This window comes from Bison bison, unplaced genomic scaffold, assembly GCF_000754665.1.
Source record: "Bison bison bison isolate TAMUID 2011002044 unplaced genomic scaffold, Bison_UMD1.0 scf7180017864500, whole genome shotgun sequence".
Taxonomy (NCBI): domain Eukaryota; kingdom Metazoa; phylum Chordata; class Mammalia; order Artiodactyla; family Bovidae; genus Bison; species Bison bison.
Genome location: NW_011495059.1, coordinates 5,959,845 through 5,982,450, shown reverse-complemented (window position 1 = coordinate 5,982,450; position 22,606 = coordinate 5,959,845). Strand labels below are relative to the sequence as shown.

At 47.5% G+C, this 22,606-nt stretch overlaps 1 protein-coding gene across 3 annotated transcripts in view; it reads right to left on the bottom strand.

Moving 5' to 3' along the window:
- TTI1 (TELO2 interacting protein 1) overlaps positions 1 to 22,606 on the bottom strand; it is a 41,932-nt gene that overhangs the window by 9,192 nt on the left and 10,134 nt on the right. For all 3 annotated transcript variants that reach the window (XM_010829172.1, XM_010829174.1, XM_010829173.1), the window contains 6 exons: positions 19,107 to 21,449; positions 13,714 to 13,923; positions 10,682 to 10,830; positions 7,137 to 7,277; positions 4,466 to 4,670; positions 4,087 to 4,174 (listed from right to left, as the gene is read on the bottom strand). In XM_010829172.1, coding sequence (XP_010827474.1) covers positions 4,087 to 4,174; positions 4,466 to 4,670; positions 7,137 to 7,277; positions 10,682 to 10,830; positions 13,714 to 13,923; positions 19,107 to 21,408 — 3,095 coding nt within the window. In that variant the 5' untranslated portion in view covers positions 21,409 to 21,449. The remainder of the gene's footprint in view (positions 1 to 4,086; positions 4,175 to 4,465; positions 4,671 to 7,136; positions 7,278 to 10,681; positions 10,831 to 13,713; positions 13,924 to 19,106; positions 21,450 to 22,606) is intronic.

Genomic DNA, 22,606 nt, shown 5'->3' with positions numbered 1-22,606 from the left:
TCTCTCTCCTGCTCCCCTCTAGTTTTCATGCCTGGAACAGTGCCAGGCACGGAGTAGCTACTCAGTCAATCAGCAGCATGAATGATTGCCGAGTGGAGTCTTACACACTAATGCTAAGCATTGGCGTGACATGTCGGAAGGAAGCTGTTATCACCAAATCCGGTTTACAGGGAAAGGAGATGAGGGGCAAGGAAACGAAGCCACCTGCTCAAGGTCGCAGAGCTAGGAAGATGTGAACCTGGGTTTGCCTGCGTCCAGGACTGCAGCCCCGGGCCTGTCTACACAATGTCCAGGAGAGGTAGATGGGGGAGGCTCTCTCCCTTTCCCACCACACGCATCAAGAACCACAGCATCCCACACCTGCCCAACCAGGAGGTGTACCAGCTGGTCACTAACTGCTGGCACCTTGCACCCCCACCTGGCACCTCAGAGTGACAGGCGGAGTTAGGACTGTGGGGGTGGAAACTGGGTGGCCTGAAAGCATTGTCCCTCCCTTGCTGGGCATGGGCTTCCAAGTTTGAAAAAACAGATATTGCCCAGTTCTAGTTCTGTTTAGCCTGAGGGTGGGAGACTGACTGGATGATATATGCAAAAGACAGGGAACCTCAGAGGCTGCTCGGAGAGAGGCCTGAGGAGTGTGGGTTTAATGGAGCTGAACTGAACCAGGTTGAGAGCATGTACTGATTGGAAGGAAAAACACAGGAATTTGGGGGAATGCGTGCTCATCTCAGATTCCTTTCATGTAGGAGAAGGAAAAGCTCCGTGGCCAGAAAGGCACAGAACCGTGGAGGCCCAATGCATGCCGGGAGGTGCCTCAAAGGCCACTGGGGCCACTGGGGAATTGATGTCAGTTAAGTTCTCCAAGGCTGAGACGGGGGCGTGGCTGAGAGAACGTGTTATTCTGTACTCCAGTGCTTATTCTCAGGGACTGGGCCTTATTTATAGCTCCTGACATGCTGACCCCTCCTCCCACACCCCAAACATGGTTTTCTCATTTGTTACCCACTGAAATCACTTAACTAGGTGAACTCTGGGAGGGTTGGTATTTTCTCTTGCACAGCCAGTTAACAGTGACACCTGGTGGTAACAAACAGCAAGATTATACCCCTACTCCTACCACCCACCCCCATGCCCCCCATCCCGCCCCCTCCCCCAACCAAGCTGCAAGATTTATGTTCCTCCTTACAAGGCACATTCGCTAGATAAAAGCATTAAACTGGAATGGCATCTCCGTTCTTAGCATTTATGGCCTTGGTTATATCAACACCCCCTGATCAATTTCCATTTCTAGAGTTTACAGCCAGGATGTAAAAGCCTGCCACAAAGGCTATATTTAATATGACAAATTAAAAAAGCAAACACAGGCTTGGTCATTCTTTGGAGCCAGGAGGAGCAAACAGGAGGAAGGAAAAATCCAACCGTGAATACACGCAAAGGGGAACTTGCCTCGAGCTGCTGAGTCTGCCTCCATCCCCACATGAGGCAGGCCACCCTGCCGAGGTCTCACCGAACCCCCACCTGCCAGACCTACAGACACAGCTGCTCCTCCATCTCCTTTCTGCGTTGGGGTGGGGGTGGGCTCAGAGCAGCCACCTGCCCTCCCAGGTATCCTCACCAGCCCTACCACAGCCCAGCCAGTCACCTGCCCGGTGCCAGGAAGTCACTGCCCTGGAGGGAGCTGGGGCGTCTCTGAACGGCTCTAGTCTGTACTAGTTCTCTTGAATACGGAGCTGAGACTGGAGTTTTTGTAACCCTCTGGCTACAGAACTCCCTTATGGGCGCTGGCAAAGAACACACCACCTTTACTTCTCCCCCAAGTGGGTAGGGGTGTCACTGACAGTTGTTGGGGCGGAACACTGAGGGGCAGGAGTGGAAGCAGGGGGCTGGGGTGAGGCTTCTGCAGGGGATCGTAAAGAGATGAGGGTGCCTGGCCTGGCAGCTTGGAGGTAAGGAGAAGCAGACAGTGTTAAGAGAGATATTGCAAGTTAGATAGACAGGCTTCACTTCTGGAACGGATGCGGCATGTGAAGGAAAGAGGAGAATTAAGGACAAACAACAGGATGGATGTGCGGCCATTTGCTGAGCTGGGGCCTGTGTCTCACTCAGGGGACCTCGTTCGTTAGTCCCTGGAGGTCTGACTGCTTTCATACTCACTGGCCCACCCTTCTCCCTGCTTTGCTCTGCAATCAGACTCACAAAGGGACCAGGTTGCCTATTGTCTCACGCTTCTTCTCCCATTTAGAGAGCTTATTAATTTCTGAATCAAGATGCCAAATCAGCTCCGGATCAAGGACAACACAGGTATTTTTTTCCCCTGACTTCAAAATAAGTTTGCAGATGATGCGTTCGTGAAGCAATCAACCTTGTACTTCCTCCCCGCCTGGCCCGCCCGGCAGAAGGAGGTCATCTGACTCAACCCTGAGTGGAATGCGGTGGAGCAAACAAAAGGCACCTCGATCAGGCTGGCAGCAACCTCCTCCTTCCCCACCCGCCTCCTCCTGAGGCACCTGGAATTCCAACTCAAGAGTCAGCAAGGTCCAGTCTGGGTTTGATTGCTTTCAGTGGCAAAAAAAAAAAAAAATTAGAAATGAAAAGATAATGAATTGTGAATATTACCCTGTTTGATGGGTCTGAATTGGAAGGACAGCTATGGGGAGGGTGGAAGAAAAGTAGAATGAGATGGGAGATGAGAAAAACCAGACCTTTCAGACTCTCGATTGTAGCAGACACCCAGAAGAATCTGCTTCCAGATGGATCCATCATGTTCATGAGTTGTACTTTAAATCAGAGCACAATTAGCTTCAGGGACTCTGCCTGGGGGAGGACGATTTTCATCTTTAAGGAACGAGAATGTCTGGGGACAAGAAGCTGGTTGAGATGCGCCCCTGCGCTCGAGAAACCATGACTGATTCTGGGCCTAGAGGATGTGACAGGAAAGGGACAGAAAGAAAAAAGGGAACTGGGGAAATCAAGAGCAGAAAACTGGAAAGGATAATAAATCAATTCGAAGAGATATTTCCATCACTCCCAGAGAGTGCAAGGTTTATAAGGGAGCAAGTGGGCTTTCCTCACTCACAGACAGAGAGCAGCCTTCCAGCCCTTCAGGGAGTGAGGCGACACTGAGCCCACCAAGGAAGATTAGGGGCACATTTCCAGAAACTGATGGAGTTGGAGGGGCTGTTTCTTTGCCTGGGGAGGTGGAACTGTAAGGCCCAGGGCAGAAGGCAGTGCCAGGCAGACCGGCCAGCTTTCACCTCCGCTGCAGACATCCAAAGATGGCAGTTCCAGGGCGCAGGCTGCTGCCGGCTAGAAGGAGGGCTCGGGAGAGGAGGGTCAGGGTGCACTGTGGGTCTCAAGTCGGGGGAAGGCTGCTGTGCTCAGTTTTAGCTTTTGCTGAATATTCCTTAGGACTCTCGGAACCAGACATAGGTTCTTCTGTTGAAGGCAGTAGAGCTATTCTTCAATAAGCAAATCTTTTAGAAATGAGAATCACATAATTTCAGAGTTGAAAAGGCCCTTTAAATCATTAGTCTAGGGGTTTTGAATAATTCTTGGTTCACAGACTCCTATTATATATCAGATGAATGATGTAGACTCCATCTAGAGAAAGACATGTACGTGTCTGCTTGCACACACACACACACAATGCTGCATACGATTTGTGAGGGTCTGTGGCACCTGAAGACCATTCAGACATTCTGTGGAGCCAAGGTTTGGTAGATCAATAACCCAATGCTTTTGCTTTGCGAGTGGGGGAGCTGAGAGAGAGGTGCCAGGGTCACCAGGGAGGAGAGCTAGAAGCCAATCACCCTCTGCCTGCTCCCGTCCAGGACACTGTCTTTATGCTTCTGGCCCCTTTGGAACTGTTGCTGATACTGCAGCAGAGGAAAAGGTTACTTTCAAAGAGAAAGGCATCTAGTCAAAATGCCATCTCTGGATGTTGGCACAGTTAAAGAACCCATCTTAACCTGGCGAGGAGAGAGAGAAGAGAAAGGAGCAGAAATGCCTCCACTCTGCTCACCATTAGCAAATCATCCATAATTTAGGACAAACGTAAAAGAGATGCAGGTGATCAAGCAGACGTACCTCCTGGCCGCCTCTTGTAATTTCACGGGCTGTTTGGCACTGAGGTAAATCAAGCAGGCATCCGCCACTTTATTCAGGTCACCCTCACCTGCAGAGAGGAAAAACAAAACAAGCGTTGGCCCTCAGACTTCGTCAGGGATGAGCAGTAACCCACTGCTGTTGCATGAAACTGGAACAGCCCGGCAAGATGCATGGGCTCTATACTCCATCCCCAAGTCAAAAAACACAGCAAGGTAAACGGATAAATGAGGCCAAAGTGAGATGGAAGGATGTGCACAGGAAGGGAGATGAGGGGAGCAGGGCCAAGTAAAGAGGGCAACAGAGCGGGTGAGACAGAGAGGATGGGGTGTGGGTCCAGGCGAAACGGGCTGGTACCTACCGAGGTCCAGTCTCTCACAGAGGGGGCCCAGGCCCTGTAAGACGGCCAGCTGCAACTTGAAGGCCAGCGTGTGGGAGTAAACTGGTCCAGCTCTGGCACTGACGGGAGCCTGGCTGACTAAAGAGCCAGCCAGCTTTGGCAAGACATCTTTGCAGAACCGGCTCCTTAGAAAATCGCCACACTTGCCTCCCAGGGTACGCAAAACCTGCGGAAACAGTCCCTAATCCGGTGACTGAACATTGCTAAGGCAGCAAGAGCGTTTAGGAGAATGTTTGGTAATTCAATTTCATCTCAGTCTCTGCTTGGAAAAAAAAAAATAGAATTATTGCTGTTAATTCCTTGCCCACGGTTTGTGATTCTGACAGTTATGAATTCGGAGGTCTCTGTTCCCGAGGCATGGCTGCTTCTATCCATAAATACAGATTACGTGGAGAATAATTCAAAGGAATCTTGGGTTGGATGAATAATATGGTTAATACCTGAATTTTCCGTCCTTTTTTGTTAAAAAAAAAACCAAGAGCTTAAAGCAGTTCACATAGATCATCTCTCGAATCTTCCTAACAGCCCTTGAAGGAAAGACTTGTGCTTTTTAACTCTGAAAGAGTTGGCTGAACACACACAAACAGGCCCAGGAGCCCAGGCCCAGCTCAGCTGCTGCCATGTGCAGGTGTCGGGAGGGCAGTGACTGGCCGAGGTCCTTGGCTGGGTCTGGGCAGGGACCCTGGTGGGCAGAGCTGAGTCAGAGTTCCTTCTGTTCCGTGGCACAATCTATTATGTACATCATCCTCATTCCAACTTTCACAACAGGCAGTCTCTTTGCATGTCTCGTTTTAAACTTTCTCTAGCAGAACATATTGAAACGTTTTGCCCCACTGCACAGGACTGAGTGTACAGGATAATAAGAATTTCTTTAAAAATTGGTAAGCAAGGCATATCCAGCACAGAGAGCATTTGCTGACTTTGTAGAGAACGAGGCACTTATTTCAGCACCCTCAGCTGGGCTGCACAAGGCCTGACGGAGCTCAAGGGTCACCAATGGGTCTGGCAGTGGGAAAGCAGCCTCAGTTACAGTGCATACACCTTTATATTTTTTTCCACACTTGCTGTCATTTCAGATAACCTATTAATTTTCTTAAAGGAAACAGCACAGCTGAGTACAATTTGAGCAAGACCTCCTTCCTCCTCCCTTCCCCTAACTTCTCTTCTTCCCTCTCTCTCTCTCTCCCCACCCCGCCCCACCACCAACACATCTGTGTGTCACCTTGCACATTTTGCTTTTGAAAATACATTAACAATTTTGTATGTTATCAATGTAAGCTTGCATTTTGGTCCAGTATATGTTAAAGAATCTTACAGAAACACAATATACTTCTGCCAAGTATATCAGTTGCATCCCTGGCTTCATTTTATATCCCTACACATCTTTTTTTCTTTGCCTTATCTTGCTCACTCACTTCTAATTTATGTTAGCTTGCCATGGTAAATGTATCTCTGTAAGCTGCCTTAAGTGCTTTTTAGAACAAGGAAGGATATAAATAAATAAGCCAAAATATGTGTGCTAACATAAGCCAAACTAACTCAGGGAGAATAATACCATGCATACACAGAGGGCTTTTACCTTTTTGAAGCATTTCATCAAATAGTCCCATTTTATCCTTGACAACAACTATGAGAAAGGTGGGCTGGGTGGCCGCAAGCTTTGTCCAGAGCTGCTCAGCTGGACAGAGGATGCCCACTGCTAGACTGCAGACCCTCGGCCTCTTCACCTTGACTCTTTGTGCCATGCACAGAGGTGGGCATGAGCTCACAGACTCAGGTCCTATCACTGACTATCTGGGTCTTTACTGCTGTGTGAGGGCTTTCTCTAGTTGTGCTGAGCAGGGGGCTACCCTCTAGTTGCGGTGACTCACAGACTCGGGTCCTATCACTGACTGTCTGGGTCTTTACTGCTGTGTGAGTGCTTTCTCTAGCTGTGCTGAGTGGGGGGCTACCCTCTAGTTGCGGTGACTCACAGACTCAGGTTCTATCACTGACTATCTGGGTCTTTACTGCTGTGTGAGGGCTTTCTCTAGCTGTGCTGAGTGGGGGCCTACCCTCTCGTTGCTTCTCACTGTGGTGGCTTCTCCTGTTGTGCAGCCTGGGCCCAGACTGTGGGTTTAGTAGTTGTGGCACAAGGGCTTAGCTGCCCTGAGGTATGTGGGATCTTCCGGGACCAGGAATTGAACCTGTCTCCTGTACTGGCAGGCGGATTCTTAACCACTGGACCACCAGGGAAGTCCCTAGCTGTGTGATCTTGAGAAAGTTCCTTAATATCTCTGGGCTTGTTTCCTGCTCTGTCAAAGATGGGGATGTTATTATCTTCCTTGCAAGGGTGTTGTAAGATGAGCTCACACATGGAGAACTGCCAAGCATGCTGCCTGGGGCACAGGAGGTGCTCAGTGGATACTGGTGGCCCTTTCATCTACTAGCTCACTCATTCTGCTTCAAATTCAAAAGGAAACTGACTTTCATTTCTTTTTCTCTGTGCTTTTCTTATTTTTCTGTACTTTCTTCAAGGTATAGTAGGTCACATCAGATAAAAAGAGAACCAATCCCCCCAAAACACTGCTGAGCTTTCAGCTTACATCTCCCCATCCCTATGACTGATGGCAGTGGGGCTCTGGTGAGGTACCTTGAAGGCTCTGAGCACTGCCAGGGGGTCATCGTTGGTGAGTCGGTGTACGAGCGAGGGCCATGCCCGATGAGCCAAGGGAAGCAGCTGGTTCTTGTGGGACTGCAGAACAACCACGCACAGATCCAGCACGTTCAGGACCTGAAAGGGAAGAGGACGTGATTGCAGCAGACCATAAAGGCTTGAAACCAAATATCTGCGATCAAGTCGCCACTTGAAAAGAATAAAACTTAGACACTCATTAAGTCAAATAAGTATTCATGAGTTCCTGACTACATGTCAACCACTGGTGAGGTATACTGGGTGGTAGCACACAGGGACAAAATATGTGTGTTCATAATACACGTGTTTCCTTGCCTTCATGAGGGGCTTATGGTCAACTGCGGAAAGACCCAAGGTCTCAGACCTTAGCTAAGACAAATAAACGGATGAATGATCGCCAATTGTGACGAGTGCTACGAAGGACAAAATCAAGGGAGAAATGCAAAGACACTAAAGGGAGGGATCTACACCATACAAGCTGCCGGGAGGGCTGCTGGGCTGGCTTCCTCCTCTGTCAAAAGTGGGGATGTCAGTATCTTCCTTGCAAGGTTGCTGTAAGGAGATAAGCAAGGCAGAAACAAGGTAGTAACTTCCACAAGGAGGCATAAAGGATGAGCAGGAGCTAGTCACATAAAGAGTGGAAGGGTTGGGACTTCCCTGGTGGTCCAGTGGCTAAGGCTTGGCACTCCCAATGCAGGGTTGCTTGGGTTTGATGCCTGGTCAGGAAACTAGATCTCACATGATACAACAAAGATCTCGTGTGCAGCAACTAAGACCCTGTACACCCAAATAAATGAATAAATAAAATTAAAAAGAAACTAGAGCAGGGCAGCATGGAGCATGACAGAGGAGGGTAAGATGGGGCTGGACCATGAAGGCATCACGTTAAGACTTTTTTTATCTGGTACTAAATGTGGTGGGGAGCCAGGGGAATGTTCAGGAACGTGACATGATACAATTCATGTTTTAAAAAGGTCACTCTGGCTGCTGAGTGGAGAGGGGACTTGAAGGGGGAGTGACAAGAAGTGAGGAGACCCTGGAGGAAGCCAAGACATATGTCCACTTGGGTGGCGTGGGGGTGGAGTCACACAGCCACACGCTGGAGACAGAGGCAAGGATGTGAAGCGTTTGAGATCTGTTTTGGAGATGAAATGGCTTAAACTGCTGAAGGACTTGCTCTTTGGGGAGGTGAAGAAAAGTATTAAAGCGAGCTGCTTGGATTCAGGCTTAGCAACTGAACAGATGCAGGTGCAGCTTTACGAGACAGGAACAGGGGAGAGGGAGGAAACTGGGAGAGGGGAGGGAGATCGGGTTCTGTGACCTCTAAGCAGAGAGGTCAAGTAGGCAGCTGGGACACCGGTAGACCTCAGAAGAGAGGTCTGGGATAGCCTAGATGTCAACTGGTTTTTTTACCTTTCCTGAAAATATGTCTCCTGATCTCTCATGTCTCAAAGTTCACTGAAGATAGACGGCCTGCTCAGGGTCACAGGCAGCGGTCACCATGATGACCAGGGCAGGCTTTCCCCCAGCACAGAGGTGAGGGTGCGTATGTGAGTTAGGAAGACAGAGTGAGGTCTGCAGGAAACGCAGATTGGATGCCTAGTGTGTGCTGGTCATAGGAAGACTGGAATAGAAACAGAGAACAAAATAGGCCCTGCCCTTGAGGGCTGAATAGTTAGGGGAAGAAGAGAAACCTCAGGAGAGAAGGGTAGTACTCAGGGAGAAATGGCTTTGGGATTGCTGACTGGCTTTGGATTTGTGTTCTGTCACTAACTGGGCAAGTTACACCATACTTCATTGACTCAAAGATGCATGTTTTCCCCCTTTTGCCTGGAATGTTCTTCCTCTCCCTTTTGCCCCTGCAGGGCTGGTTCCTTCTCAGCCTTTAAGCTTAAACATCACCCAACAACCTGGTCTAAATCAGAACGTAAGCTCCCTCTTATTCAACAGGCCGTGGGAGAGTAGGTTTCCAAACACGTTTACTACAGGGGTGAATTTTCTATCATAGAACCTCTTACTACCTTCACAGCATTTCCTCCATGTACATGTGTGTATCTGTGCATCACCTCTTTCCCCTTGAGAGACAGAAATTTCCATGAAGACAGAGATCATGTCTGCTTCACTTCCTTCTACACACCCTCTGTCTGATCTGTAGCAGTCCTCAGTAAGTACTGAGCGAATAAGTGAATGAGTATAAATGCCACACCTGATGCTGTTTTTTACTTATAGCCAACAACTCAGTGAGGCAGGTCATCATCATGTCTACTTTACAGATGAAGCAGAACATGCTCAAAAAGGTGATGTGGCTAGTGAGGGGCAGAGCCAGGATTTGAACTCGGGTATGCCGATCTGACTCCAGTGCTGACGTTCTCCATAGCTACAGTGTTTACATGGCAACTGGGCTTCCCTTGTGTCTCAGCTGGTAGAGAATCCGCCTGCAATGTGGGAGACCTAGGTTCAATTCCTGGGCTGGGAAGATCCCCTGGAGATGGGAAAAGCTACCCAGTCCAGTATTCTGCCCTGGAGAATTCCATGGACTGTATAGCCCATGGGATCACAAAGAGTCTGATATGACTGAGTGACTTTCACTTTCATACATGGCTGCTACAAAGTGTCCAGAAGAGGGAAGACACTTTGTTAATGTATCAACCAGACACCACTAACAAAAGGCACCTGAAAAATGACTCCTGAATGGAACAGGAAATACTAAGAAGTATCTCTGGGAAGACTAAACAAGTCCACAAAACCCAGATGCTGAAGTTTGAAGTAATCTGTGGGCCAGGGTTTTCCAGCCCACTGCCCCTGGTCAGGGCGAAGTGCCCTAGTCACTATCAGTAATTCATGGAGGCGGCTGTGTTCCTCACTCCTGCTTGGGGGTGGGCAGGAGCGGGTCAGGCTGTGCTTTCCTTTGGGTGTCAGATCTGCCCCCAGGTGATCTGAAAACTGTGTCTCCCATGCTCACCCTGCCCCCATGCCCCCAGCCTGTTATCAGAATCACTACTGTATAGTTTAAGTCCTTGCTGATGGGGAGGAAACTGCTGCTTCAGAAACTGCCAGCAAGTGAGGATGTAAGATTAAGAAAAGTGTTGATGCTCGGCCTAGGATGAGAATGGAAGCGGAAACAGAGATAAGGGCTACAGTCAGGCTTGGAAGAACGACCACTTTAAAGTATTAAAACCTGTGTCCCACATTAAGTCAGCACAGAAAATGATATCCTTCCCAAAGCTTATGACTTCCCTCCCCGCCGCCCTTGGAGATGCGATGACTCTCTGAAACTTTGTGCTTTTTAATTCCATCAAGGGGACTCAGCTCCCTTTTGGCATCTGGGTCGATACAGAAAGAATAAGATGGCATCCCACAGATAAATTCCTCCTGGGGCCTTCTCTCGGCCACCACACATGCACCGGAGATAAGGGTGGCTCCTGCTCACCCTGCAGTCACTGCCCGCAGACCGAACCTCATCCCGCTGCTCTGTGAACGCAGGGGTAGGGCTGCACACTGACCTTCAAGCGCATTTTCAGGCTTTTATCTGACATCAAGTGGACGCAGCGCTCCATCACGTCCGTGGCTATTTGGATCTGCACTGGCAGTGGTGGCTCCACGTGGGGACCGGTGTCATCCCCCTCCACTTCGGGAGGGTCTGACTGCTCCTCTGGAAAAAAAGGATACCTGGGGGCAGTGTTTCCTGAGAGATGCCGCACCTCAACTTAACCTCCCAATCTCAGATCTGGAGTAAGATTTTAGAGGGAAAATGTCGAGGAACTGATCCCAAGAAAACCATGTAAAAAAGGTGGGTCAAGCTCTGAGTCAAGATATTCACCAAAATACTACCTCTAACAGCTAGGGAAACCCTCCATGTCCACTGTAGGGGGATGGTTATATAAACCATGGTATGATCCATAAAATGAACGGCATGTTATGAAGGCCTGAAAATTTGTGTTTATCAAGGGCTTTAAGGACAAGGGAAAATGCTTATGAAATAACATTGTGTTAAAAAGAGAAAAGCAGGATACAAAATTGCATACACAGTGTGAGTACTATTATATAAAGTTTTATATAAAGACAGGAGGAAGTACAAAATATTAACAGAGATGGGGTCACAAGATAAGGATTTTTATTTTTTCCCTACACCATTAGCCTTTTCTAAGTTGCCATTCAAAAATATTTAAAATAAAAACATAAGAGGGCAAGGTTCTAATTGGGAGCCCTGAGGCTGGGCAGTTCCCTGGTGGGCCTCTGGCCCTTTATTCTCTTTCCTCTCCTTTTGACTAAGGGGGTACGTGTCTGTCTTCTCTACCAGCCTGGAAGCTCTTTGGAGGGCCAAGATCAAGCCTTGTACCTCCTGGTATGAGGGATAACACCAGGGCAGCTTGATGCAACATACAGTGATGGGGTTTGGTCAGAGGACTAGTCTTGCCTCCTCATCCTACGAGCAGCTCCTCTCACCCCATGTTACCTCACCTGACAAAAATGGGGATAAAGCATTGGCTTGTTGAGAGAATTAAATGAGATGAATGTCACCAGTTATTTGCTTTCACCGCCTGGAGTGCTACATTGCATGAGATAAGTGTAAGTTTGTAAATTAAAACAAAAAACACTTGAGAAGCGTGAAACCCAGGCCAAAACGCCTTCCCTGAAATTCTTCCTCCCTCTGCTTATAGCCTCTAGCCTCCTCCCCGATCCTCAATATCAGCTGTGCTCATTTACACGGAGCTGAGCATTGCTCCCCTAACTTTCTTCCATTTCAGTTTCCTCTGCTGGAAAAACAGAATCTTAAGAGTCCACATCTGTCTCTAACAATGCTGAAAAGATAAAGGAAAATGTGTTTATAGGATGCTTGGATTTCCTGGTGAAAGAGGCTTCAGATACCCAAGGTGCGTTTATGGCTAAAACAAAAAAAACCCATGTCAAACCACTATCAATCTAAACATTCCTTATAATGCCAAGTGTGTGGTGTGTACTTGATGAATGATAACGATAAGAACAACAAGGCTGTGCTCTGCTTCTAGAGGAGGACTGGTTGTTTGAAATTCACCTACTGTGGAATGCTATTTGAGAGCTGCAGATTCTTGCTATTGGAAGAAAAATTTGATTCATTCATTCCGCTCCTGGCAAACATCAACTAGAACCAGAAGCTCCTAATCATGAAAGAATGGATTCAGGGACGATGCTAGAATTTCAAACAGGAATGGGCGATCTGGATTACCAGGGATCAAGATGCCTCTCCTTCATGGTTTCTAGGCTTGGTTAAGGGGTGCAGTTTACAAGGATTGGGTTGGCTCCAGAAACAAAATGGAGAAGAAAAAGCTGGATGGATTTCTGATTAGAAAATTCTGTTTCTGGAGAGAAAAACAACTCAGCTCTGCATAAATTGTTTCTTGGTTGTGATGCTCCCCTGCTATTTAGAAGGAATTTGTTGTAGTTTGCTGCATTGAACTACTATTTCCTGTTATCCTGAAAAAGTATTGGCTTCAGTTCACCAGAGCCTCAGAGTAGAGACTGCCAAAAAAAAAAGAGAGAGAAATCTGCTCAACTCCAACCTAACAAACTAATTTGGGACTCAGTTCGATTTAGGATAGTTCTGAGACCACCAAGCTCATTATGACTTGGCATTTTATGTTTGCAGAGGAGATTCTAATAATTTATTAATCCTTCCGTGACCTGAAGCTCCAGATTGAGCTTGTGAATAAAACAACAGGCCAAAGCTTCAACTAGCCTAAACTCCCTTTTTTATCATATCAGTTGGTAAGAAAAACACTGGAATCTCCTCCTACCAATAAATAAAATAAATGGACAAAGCGTATGAAAAGATAATGGGCGTAAGAAAAAAAAAAAAAACTGTTAGGAAAGATGCATGCAGAAAGATGTTTGACCTTTCTAGTGATCCAAGACATGCAAAGTGAAATAATCAGAACCAGTTTGATTCAGCGAGGAGTAAAACTGGTGATAGTCGTTGTTGGCAAGGCTGTGGTGAAACCAGTATTAATCCTGTACTGCTAAGGGGAAGGCGTAAATTGACACAACCTTTCTGGAAGGCAATTTGGCAGGCGTAAAATAATGTTCATATCCTTGACCTAGAAATCCCACTTCTGGGATTTATAAAGAAATATGCAAAAGGAAGGAAAAGGTCACATGCACAGAATCATACACTGAAGCACTGTTTATCAGAGTGAAAAGCTAGAAGCAACCTAAACTTCCCACAGGGGAATGGATGCTTAGGAGCAGCTATTAAAACATTAATTATGAAAACTCCATAGCAACATGAAGAGCTCCTTCTTATATAACTAAATGCAAAAGGGGTATCATACATTTCAACTGTGGCTGCAATCAAATAAAAACAGGCCTGCAACAGAAAAGGATGGAAAAAAGACAGCACACAAAGTGAGGATGCCTACGTCAGCATGGTGGGCTTATGAATGACACTTCTTATTTCCAAACTGTCTATAACGATGTTTCATTTTTTTACAATAATCTACTTCAAAAAGAAAACAAACAAACAAACAAAACAGTTGAAGCCAAAATAAATGATAGTTACCATCTTCATTATCAAGATCTGAGACATTCCCAGCTGCCACATCCTTTTCCTTGAGGTAGTTCAGCACGAACTGCTCGATGTCTTCGGCTGTGGTGGGGTTCTCAAGGCCTTTCTCAAGACTTGCTGGTCTCTGGCTCAAAGGACTTCCCTCTTCCCCTACGCTTTGCTCCTGGAGTTGCCCGAGATGACCCGCGTCTGGGAACCACTGAACTGTAAATAAAGTGTTATAACGATCACCTTGGTCATTGACGATAGGCATTAGTACCTTCTAACTAGAATAAGCTCTTTGCTATGGCCCGTGTGGCCACCACAGGATCCAGTCTCTACCTCTCTCCAATCTTCTCTTCTGACCACTCCTGGCTGCCTGTTCACTGACCGTCTTCTGGTTCCTCCAGTCTGTCAGATGTCCTCCCGCCTGTGAACTTCCGCACATGCTGTTCTCATTGTCTGGAATACTTTCACCCCTATGTCACATCTGGTTAATTCCAACTCACTTTTAGTATCTTGATACAAATACACCTCACCCAGTAAAGCCATCCCTTGACTCCCGTACCCCATCCCAACTTCAGTCTCTTGTACGCTATATTAGATATGTTCTTTTCACGTCTAATGTTCTTTCATTTCAACTCATCAGCATCTGCAGTTACTGTATTTACTTTGTATGTCTTGTTTAGTGCCTGAATCTCCCATTAGACATTGTGCTCCAGTGATTACCCCTGCAAAGTCAGTCTGCCCAGCATGGAGTGGATGCTCAAAACACACGCTGAATGAATAAATACGCTAGACTGAAGGACAGCTACAAGAGACAAAATTCTGAGTGCAGACTACATTGCTCATCAGCACAAGAGAGGTTCAGCAGAGCCTTGAGAACTAACAAGGCTCACACAGGTATTTGATACAAAATGCTTCAGAAGGCTGGCATTTTCTCTCCAAAGCTTTTCCTTCTTCAGTGATCCTCTAATACTTCTGATGTGTCACCACGGAATAAGCTTCAAACAGTACCGAATCTGGTTTTCAAACTGTGCCTTGAGGAGCCCTAGGGCTCTGCAGAAACGTCTCAGGGTCACAAGAGGAAGGGCACCCACAGACAGCAGGTTAAAGGGTGGGAACAGGGTTTCTACACTTTCTGTGGCCAGCACTGCTCTAGTTTTAACTCTTTTTATATATTGGGGTCCCCCAGGGCTTCAGTTCAAAATGGCAGTTAATACTTAAAGAACAAAACAATAAGAAAGACCTGTAGCCTGAATTTTTGTCCTCCTTTTGCAGACAGCAGGGGAAAGTCTCTGATAACCTTTGGCACCTGCTAATCTCCTTTCTGCTTCCCTGGTGGCTCAGCGGTAAAGAATCCACCTGCCAAAGGAGGAGACGTGGGTTCAATCCCTGGGTCAGGAAGATTCCCTGGAGAAGGAAATGGCAACCCACTCCAGTATTCTTGCCTGGGACATTCCATGGACAGAGGAGCCTAGCAGGTTGCAGTCCATGGGGTCACAAAGAGTCAGACACAACTTAGCAACTAAGACAACAGCAGCAACAATCTCCTTTCTATCAAGGAGTATCTGCAAAGAGTCACAGCAGTAGCAGATGGGCTATGCCTGGGCCAGGCAACTGGGAGTGGCAGAGAGTGAATGCTGGACATGAGAACCCCTGGTTCAGTATTTGAAGGTTCCTACATGAAGGGATCGATTATGCCAGTGCTTCACTGCCCAGACATAAACCTGTCCTTATTGTACTCTGAGGGACTGCAGTCCCAATGGGTTAAAGCCAGTACCCAGCATTTACACTGCTGAAAGCAGACACGCTGCGAAGATTATTTTCTAGATTTAAGGCTACTGCCAGACATTAAAAAGTCTTTGCTCACAAATGGCTTTTAAACATATGAAAAGAAGCTCAACCTCACTCTTAATGCAAATTAAACTATAATAAGGTGCAATTTTTCTCCTACTGGATTAGCAAAGATCAAAAAGCTAAGGTAATATACAGGGTGGGTGGGGGGTGGCAAAATTGCTGCTCTCTTATACTGCTGATGGAAGTTTAAATTGGTGTAACCTCTTTACAGAGCAATTTGAAACTGTATCTCTCTATCAAAGACTCAAATGTAACACTCTCTAAGCCAGCAATTGTCTTAGGAATTTACCCTATAGATACATTTAGACATGTTCAAAATGACCTACAAAGATACTCACTGCAGCATTTTTTGGGGGGAGCAAAAAGATCAGAACAAACAAAATGTCCACCAAGAAAGGACTGCTTAAACCATGGTGCAGCCATGCAACAGAACACTATGCGGCCATCAAAACAATACAGCAGCTCCGTGTGTGCATGTGGCACGTTCTTCGGGGGCCAAGGTGTGTGGCAGGGATGCTTCCTCATTTTTCAAAGAGACTCAATTTTTTGTTGTTGTTGCTGTTACAAATAATCAGCCAACCAGTAGCTGGTGCTAAGCAGTAATTTAACTGACAGTTCTTGCCTTCACTATGGAACCTTATGGCTTTTTAGTCAATGAGTGTGAAACGCTGTGCTTATAGTAACTCGGTTTCCTAAAAGGCATACCGGGTTCTTTTAAAACCTTTCGGAAGTTCCCTGAGACCACACTTCCACTCCTGTCTTAAGAGAATGTGACCATCAATTAGAAGAAAGAAAGCCAGCAGACAGTGCTACTTTGCTTCATGCAGGGCTGATCCCTACATGTGCGTTCCCCACAGAACTGCTTACCATCCAAAATGCAAGTGTTGTCTGGGTTATTTTGAAACTTCTGGAATAGCTATCCCCACTTTGGCAGCTTTTCCTAGGATGTTATCAAGTCAAGCTTTTGCCATCCTCATTATCCTTTCTACAATTTAAGGAAAGGGTGCTATACAGGATCCCTCCTTTAGAAATGATCAAAGACACTGGCAATCCAAGGCAATTCCATTTTCAAGGCCCAAAATGAGATATCTCCTGAGAGAATATATATATATAAGTAATTCCATAGACAGAGGAGCCTGGCAGGTTACAGTCCATGAGGTTGCAAAGATTCAGACGTGACTGAGTGACTAACACACTTTGGTCTTTCTCGATGGCTAAAGCAGATAAAGAATCCATCAGCAGTGCAGGAAATACAGGAAGAAGAGGTTTCGATCCCTGGGTCCAAAAGATCGCCTAGAGGAGAAAATGGTGACCCATTCCAATATTCTTGCCTGAATAATCCCATGGACAGAGGAGCATGATGGGCTACAGTCCAAAGGGTCACAAAGAGTTCGACACAACTGAGCAGGCACAACTACCATGAGTGTGTGTATGCTGCACAGCATGTGAGATCTTAGTTCTTCAACCAGGGATCAAACCCGAAACCCCTGCACTGGATGCATGGAGTCTTAACTGCTGGACTCTCAGGGAAGTCCCCGAGGATATTTTTAATAGGCTTTTTCTTAATATATTTTTTAAAACTCAAATTAAGACATAGTAGAGTTCTCCAATGGTACCCCACTCCAGTACTCTTGCCTGGAAAATCCCATGGATGGAGGAGCCTGGTGGGCTGCAGTCCATGGGGTCGAAAAGAGTCGGACACGACTGAGCGACTTCACTTTCACTTTTCACTTTCATGCATTGGAGAAGGAAATGGCAACCCACTCCAGTATTCTTGCCTGCAGAATCCCAGGGACGGGGGAGCCTAGTGGGCTGCCGTCTATGGGGTTGCACAGAGTCGGACATGACTGAAGCGACTTAGCAGCAGCAGCAGCAGCAGCAGCAGAGTTCTCCAAAGCACTACGGGCAGGAGTCTAGGCCCTGGAATATTTGGGCCATGGAAGCCATTCATAATCTAAAATCTATAAACAGTCAGCAAGTGCTAGCTGCACTTCCACAAGGGCAGGGACCACCAGGTTCTCCTTGGTCATGGCTGCTATCCCAGTGACTAGCCCAGGACACAGGCTTCTTCGTGGTTGCAAAATATAACCCCTACTCCTTCCTTTGGTCTACAAGGCCTGTGGGATTCACATTTACCCACCCTTTCAATTTCATCTGGTGTCACTCTCTCCACAGTGACCCCTCTCCCATTCTCCAAAGATCCCAAGCCCTTTCTTCCCTCCAGGCCTTTGCATCTGCTATTTGCTTGGCCTGAATATTCTTTAAAACCCTGAAAAGGACATGAAAGCTCCATGATGAGCCCTTCTCAAACTTTGGGTCATAGCTATAATGTCCCTTCTTCTGAGAAGCCCTTCCTGACCACTCTGCTACTGTTCCTGTTACCCTCTCACAGGAGCAGGAAAGCTCCTTGAGTTTATCCGTCTTGTTCACTGCTGTACCCTGATTTAGCACAGTGTCTGACATCTAACAGGCACTCTTTATGTAATGAATGAATCACAGAACATTTACATTGCATGTTCATGAATGAACACTGGAAGCGGGATCAGCTACAGGGCAGAAGACTGTCCCTGTTCAGTCATCTTCCTTGACAAACTTTTCTTAAGTGGTCTTGGCTTTGTCAGCTGATAGAATGAGGTCAGTGACCTTTCCACCTACTTTGGCAGCTACTAGTGGTACTGAAATAAATACTGGATGTATGTTCTCTGGATAAAAGGAGCTCATGTATATAGCTCGTTTTTTAGTTTTTTATTTTTTCATGCAAAGATGGACTATCCAGTGGAGGGCTCTTTTTCTTAAGAGTCCAAAACTTTGCCATTGCCAATGGTGGCTAATACCTCCAACAGACACCCAACGAGGTGAAAAGGAAGGAGAGAAATTCAAACCAACTCATACAATTAAAAGGTTAAAGTTTCTAGGCCTGTTCTGACGTGGCCGTCTCTGGCTATGTGTGGCTATTTAAATAAAAATACTTCAGTCCCTCAGGTACACTTGCTGCATGTGGTTAGTGTACTGGACAGAACAGATATAGAACATTTCCACCATCACAGAAAGTTCTGTTGGACAGTACTGTTCTGGATTATCTGTGGACTGAATAATTCATGCTAGTTCTGTTCTCCATTAGCAAAGATACTGCTAACTCTAAATACTGTCAGAAGCAGTCTGGTATATTGAAGGGAAAAAAGTCATAAATCCTGACTTTCCTTCTTATTAATTGTGTGACCTCGGCTAAGTAGGAGCTCACTGAGCTTTAGTTCTCCTTCTCTGTAAAATAAAAATAACGTTTATATTTAAAGTGTGCAGGGTTTTATGTCCCTGGGATGGAGCAGGGGCATTGAGCCTGTTGGGATGGAAGAGACTGTTATAAGCATAAGAACATAAGCAATGGAACCCTAGCATAACATGTGGGACCAGATAAACAACTATACAAATAATGAAACAATGTCCTCCATAGCATAACCACAAATAAACAAACAAACAAAACCAAGATGCAACAAACAAGGATACTAGTCCTTCCCTCCCATCAGCATTAAAAAGGGCTCTCAATTTACCTAATGCTGCCATCAGGGTGTGCAGGACACTGACAAAAGTTGCAGCTTTCTTATCATAAAATTGGTCCAGGGTGGCCAAGACATCTTGAACCACGTCTGCCACCAAAGGAAGCAGGCTCGAGTCCGAGTTCTGCAGCATGACTTCCAGGACCTTCGGGGTGTGGGGGTGCAGAGAGAGATGACGCAAGTTTAAAGAGATCCCGTTCACCAAATAGTCGGAATTCTCATTGATCAGGTGCTGCAGGGAGTCGTAGCCACAAGCCTGGCAGATGTCTGTCATGGTGCCGATGGCCGCCTGACTGATGAGCAGGGTTTGGTCCCCAGCCTTCTCCAGTACTGGATATAGGGCTGACATCAAGAGCAAACGGAAGTCCTTCCCTAGTGCGTGTGCGAAGTGGCCTATCCCTTCCAACTGGATGCATATCTGCCAGATGTTGCTGTTCATGGAGCAGACCGTGGGACTTGGCTTTGAGAATTCAGGGAAAGAGGTAGGTGGGCAGGTGTGTGGACCAGAAGCGAGGGCCTGAAGGCCCGTCCACCTCATCGTCGGCTCCTCTCCCGCTTCTTCAGCTTCCACACAAGTGACCAAATACCAGTTTTCTTGGCTCGTGTACACTTCCAGTATGGAGGTCACAATCTCCCTCAGCTCCTGCGGGTCAGCTGGAGTGTGTTTTTCATGGAGATTCTCCACCCCCAGCCCAGCAGCTCCCACGACTAGCTCATTCAGGATCATGGCGGCCTGCTTCCGGTACACCATGGACTCGTGGTACAGTTCCATAAAGTGATCCACAAGCAAGTAGAGGTTCCCATAGAAGCCAAGCAGCTGACAAACCTGCCTCAAGAGCAGAAAAACCCTCTCGTCGGTGAAGAAGCGGAAGTATCTCCTCTGCATTTGAGCCCAGGGCCTTGCGGCTGGAGCCTCTGAAGAAGCGCTCAGATGTTCAGAGTTCCAGCGCCGCTCTTCAACAATTTTGACGTCGGCCACGTCTAACTCCAGAACTTGGATAAGCGCTTTGGAAAGGCGCTGGAGGTGGGCCACAGAGTTGAGGACGAAGTCCACTTTGGGGCCCAAGAGTTTCAGGTATCCGAGTAACAGGGAGAGAGTGGAGAATCGGCCCTGGTCGTCTTGGGAGCTCATCAGGCGGGGAAGGGACGTGGCCAGGGAGTGCAGGTTTTCTGACAGGATGTCAGCGAAGGCTCTGCTGCCCACTACCACCTTCTCGTCTGCGAAACGCCTCAGGGCTTTATCGCACTGGGCTTGGACGTCAGGACTCTCATCGTTTGTCAGACTCACCAGGGCCTTCAGAAGGGGGCCAGCTGACTCGATCAGTGACCGACTGCACTTTAAGAGAAGGGCCTCGACAAAGTCTATCAGCTCCAGCCTGACCTTCCAGTGTGGGTGGACTGAAACGCACTCTGTTATCTTCTTAATAAGGATGGTCAACTTGTCACCAGTATTTTTTACCCAGCTGGCTTCCCTGTGAACCATCAGCTCTGCTACCCTGCGCTCCACGGCAGACTTTGCCTGGACCTCTGAGACCCTTCCGAGCTGGTCATCGGCCATAATGAAACTCACTGTCTTGTAAAAGACCTTGAGGGAAGACACGACGATGCTGTGCCCCTGTTTGAAGTCTCCTGTGATGACTCTGGTCAGGGTAGTGGAGAGTCCAGGTAAAAAGGAAGCAAACAAATCCCCCAGCTGCTTCTGCTGGAGCGCATCCAAGGTGCGGGGATGGTCCGGACAGTCACACTGAAAGAGCAGAACCTGCAGACATGTTAAGGCAGCCATTTTAATTTCCTTGGATTTCTCCTGTTCTGCGAGGCCCAACAGCAGAGATACGGCAAATCCTAAGCGAGGCAGAATGGAGGGCTCATAAAAAGTCAGAAGGATGTCCCCATAAGCTGAGTGCATCAACGTGCTGAGGCCCCGGATCACAGCCAGTTTCAGCTCCTCCGACACAGCCGCGGGTTTCCGGGAGCTGGGCGAATACAGGCAGGCAGAGAGCTCCGAGAAGAGCTCCTGGAGGAGCTCTTGTTCCTTGACGCATGTGGAAGAGAGGACGAAGGTGATGCACTCCACGACGCTCTGGATCAAGCGCTCTCTTTTGGGGCCTGGGGTCTTCAGGGTAAATCGCAAAGGGAAGAGAATGTACTGCTGAAGTTCCTGAAGGGCAGAGTCACTTACGGCTTGTAACTGGGCCTGCAGACGCTCCACGTTCTCCACCGTCTGTGTCTTGGTGAGCTGAACGCAGACCGGACGCAAGACACCAAAGGCCTCCTCCGGGGTATCAAATACCGCCATTGTGCAACAGCCTTCCTCTCACTGAGGAAACATCCTGCAGGCTGGAGGGAAGGAGACTTTTCAGTACAGAAGGCCAAGCTCAGAGCAAATACAAAGTGAACTCGCATTCATCACTCAACAGACGTTCAGCAGGGGCCTACGTGCCAGTCACTGCACGAGGTGCTGGGGGAGCAACGGACGGAAAAGAGCCGGTTCCTGGTCTTCGGGAGCCCTCAGTCCAGTGAGGGAAGCAGATATACAGTGACAACACGGTCTATGAAGAATTAGGAGAGACCTGTGCTTACTGTCCTACATGAGCCTGGAAGACCTACGTGTCTTAACACTCAGACAGACAGCCTGGGTTTCACAGGAGGAAAACGCTGAGGCAAGACTCAAGGGAGGAGTGAATAGAAACCTCAGTGGATTTCAATATATGCAGAGGCCCATGAAACACTACCCAAAATAAAATACAGAGTTATTTCCAGCACACTGAAAGGCTCCCTCATTCCCTTTTGCAATCAATTCCCACTTCCCCTACCCATGGGTTCCTCACCCAGAGGTAACCGTTACTCTGACTTTTACCAGTGTGGACTAGTTACACCTGTTCTTATCATAGACAGGTTCTAAGCAGAGGGTGATTGGATCAACTTTACTCACTGAAAAAGACTCCTGGCAGCTAGTAATACAGAAGACTCAGAACTGGGTGGGGCTGAGAGCAACACAAAATGAAAGGGAGCGGCCAGAGAGATGGGAAAACCAGGAGCACACACGATCACAGAGACCACGGGAGAAGAGAGGCTGGGGCAGGATGGAGAGGTGGACGGCAGGCAGGCAGGGAAAGGAGACAGGTTTATAGGTAATCGAAGGAGCTCAGCAACTTTACACAAGAGAAGCTCTTTTTCTCTACGAGGGGAAATGCAAAGTCATGGGCTGACAGTGAACAAGAAGGAGGGGAAACAGAGGGCTTGAGGAGAGAAATAAAAGTCTCCAATATTCCCTCTGGGGAAAGCAAAGCATGCTGGGAAGACATAAAAGTCTGGTCCCAGGGTACTGAGGATTGAGCTGAAGCTGGAGACCATAAATACATGTGGCTGTAAAAGGCAGGCAATGGATGGAGGCTTAGAGATCACCTAGCCTGGTGGTGTCTCTCTCTCTCTCTCACTCTCTTTATTTGCTGGGGGCTTTTGAACAGATAATGACAAGAAAGTGTCTGCTGGCA